At 41.5% G+C, this 2,500-nt stretch overlaps 1 protein-coding gene across 1 annotated transcript in view; it reads left to right on the top strand.

Annotated features, from left to right (window-relative positions):
- Window positions 1–217: 217 nt before the first annotated feature.
- LOC113820439 (uncharacterized) overlaps window positions 218–2,500 on the top strand; it is a 2,630-nt gene continuing 347 nt past the window's right edge. Inside the window, exons 1-4 of the mRNA XM_070127584.1 lie at window positions 218–318; window positions 580–826; window positions 1,651–1,767; window positions 2,359–2,500. The exon at window positions 2,359–2,500 is cut by the window's right edge and continues 347 nt beyond it. Of these exons, the coding sequence (XP_069983685.1) occupies window positions 256–318; window positions 580–826; window positions 1,651–1,767; window positions 2,359–2,384 (453 nt within the window). The 5' untranslated portion in view covers window positions 218–255 and the 3' untranslated portion in view covers window positions 2,385–2,500. The remainder of the gene's footprint in view (window positions 319–579; window positions 827–1,650; window positions 1,768–2,358) is intronic.

The raw sequence follows: 2,500 nt of genomic DNA, 5'->3' as shown, positions 1-2,500 counted from the left end.
ATGATATCGATAAAATATGTTGGTAAGAGCCATTTATACCCGGTTCAGCATGAAATGTATCGTTTGTATTCTACATGCAAGGCCCTACGCAACATATAAATGATTGGTATAGATAGATGTAAAAGTGAAGATATATTGCAAATATAGTTCTAGAAACCACAAATCATAATTCTGATTCTGTTTGCGTTTCAGTGCTATAGAATCTGATACATCGCTTCAATTTTCCACACAGATAGTGCTTCGCTTCCAGTCATCATGCTTATTTTGTCGCTGCTACTTGTCCCTACATGGCTGGCCGTTTTCAGCGCCGCTCAAGGGGTAAGAGGACTAGATATGTTGTACATAATACATATATGTGATTTCGTATATGTTTTATGACTTACTGATCTGTAACAATAGTCTGCTTTTTGGTCACAGTCAAATGTCGGATTTTCACATGTATTTTTTCCGCCTTAATCATTATGGTTTTGGCCATAATCGGGGAATTGTAATGAATTGTTGTGTATTATTTTTATTTTTTGTAAAGAAATGACTAAACTTTAGGCAAATTTTTGAATTGCAGTACTTTCCTCTCAACAGGATTATTGTCTGCCTCCCGTCGGCGCCCCGAGCGATGAGGTGGCGGCGCAGTTTGTGCTCGAAGCTGGAGAGTTCACATCTGTGTCTGCGCTGGAGTCTGAGATGTCCTTCTGCTGCCCGCAACAGTTCACTGACTGTATGGCTGCGGGGGGCGTCTGCATGCCCCTGTTTGTCAAGTCCCTTTGCCCCCTTGCCGTGGATAGCTACTGCCCAGCCGACTCGTGTACTTGCTGTATCTTTCGACCTCGTGAGTTTCTCGGGGCAGTCTGTCACTTAAGGTGGACTAACACTGGGAGAGCCAAAGTAGCTTCCACCATTTACTTCCAGCTGCGAGGGTCCCTCTTGGTGAGCCGCCATGCAGTGTCAAGTCTATCTTGATTTCCTCGTGACTAGCTTGGTCGCATTGTCCTAGTCATGACATGAGGTTGCACAGCCCTTCGCTTTACTCATACAATCAGCAGTAAGAGACATGTAAGCTAAATGAGTGGTTCAATCTCAGTATCATTATATGCACACCGACTCAGGTACCTCTAACTCCGAGGGCTGGAGTCTATCACTAGGGCCACGACCAGGTCTGCTTACCTTAGAGGGGGCAGCCACTTCCACCCCCTTTAGATTGTTTGTGTGTGTGCGTGTGTGTGTGTGTGTGTTAGAGAGAGAGAGAGTAAGTGAGAGAGTGTGTGTGTGTGTGTGTGTGAGAGAGAGAGAGAGTAAGTGTGTGTGTGTGTGAGAGAGAGAGAGTAAGTGTGTGTGTGTGTGTGTGTGTGTGTGTGTGTGTGTGTGTGTGTGTGTGTGTGTCTGTGAGAGAGAGAGAGAGAGAGAGAGAGAGAGAAAGTGTGTGTGTGTGAGAGAGAGAGAAAGTGAGTGTATGTGTTTGTGTGCATGCGCGCTCCATCGTTAGTAAAGGTAGTCGTTCATCTTGTCCCATCCATCTGATCTGTCATGGAATGGATGTAGACGACCTCTGCCACCTTCCCTGACACAGCCCCTCTCACAAGCGCCACAGAGCCTCTCGACCATGAGCCATATCCCTCAATTAGAGATGAAAAATCTATCTTTATTTATTTCCAGCCTGTCAGGGATTGTGCGATCTCGGCGGCCAGTTAGGAGAGCGCCGTTGCAGCTGTCGGTCCAGCGAGCGTCCTGTATCGGGGAAATGTTCCTCTTCTTGCACCTGCTGTCCTCTTAGTGAGTACCGTCTAAAGTAAAATCACATGGATTATGTAATTACTCGCAAAATATTTACTTTTGCAGTTTTTTGAAATGTCTGTTGGGAAGATATATGATTGACACAAAGGAAAAAACAACTTGGATCACGTCTATGTAATATTGTATCTTAACTGAAATCTATTAAGAATGTAATTACTCGCAAAATATTTACTTTTGCAATTTTTTTAAATATCTGTTGGGAAGATATATGAATGAGACGAAGGAAAAAAACAACTTGGACCATGTCTATGTAATATTGAATCTGTTAACTCAAATCTATTATGTATGTAATTACTCGCGAAATATTTACTTTAGTAATTTCTTGAAATATCTGTTGGGAAGATATGTAAATAATACAAAGAAAAAACAACTTGGATCACGTCTATGTAATATTGAATCTGTTAACTCAAATCTATTAAGTATGTAATTACTCGCAAAATATTTACTTTCGTAATTTCTTGAAATATCTATTGGGAAGATATATAAATAAAACAAAGAAAAACTACTTGGATCACGTCTATGCAATATTGAATCTTCTGACTGAAATCTAACGAAATGATTTTGTTTCAGAGGATGATGGAGCTAATAGAGGGTAATGTACCCGAAGGACCAAGAAGATCGTTTTTGTATTTAAGGGAAAAGTGAAGAAAGTGGAAAATAGAAGAATGCCCCCCTAAATTGCCGTCAGTGAGAGAAGAATAGAAAGAAAGAA

This window comes from Penaeus vannamei, chromosome 11 (genome assembly GCF_042767895.1).
Source record: "Penaeus vannamei isolate JL-2024 chromosome 11, ASM4276789v1, whole genome shotgun sequence".
Classification (NCBI taxonomy): Eukaryota; Metazoa; Arthropoda; class Malacostraca; order Decapoda; family Penaeidae; genus Penaeus; species Penaeus vannamei.
Note: the sequence above shows the minus strand (reverse complement) of the source record. Positions and strands in the feature narration are given on the sequence as shown.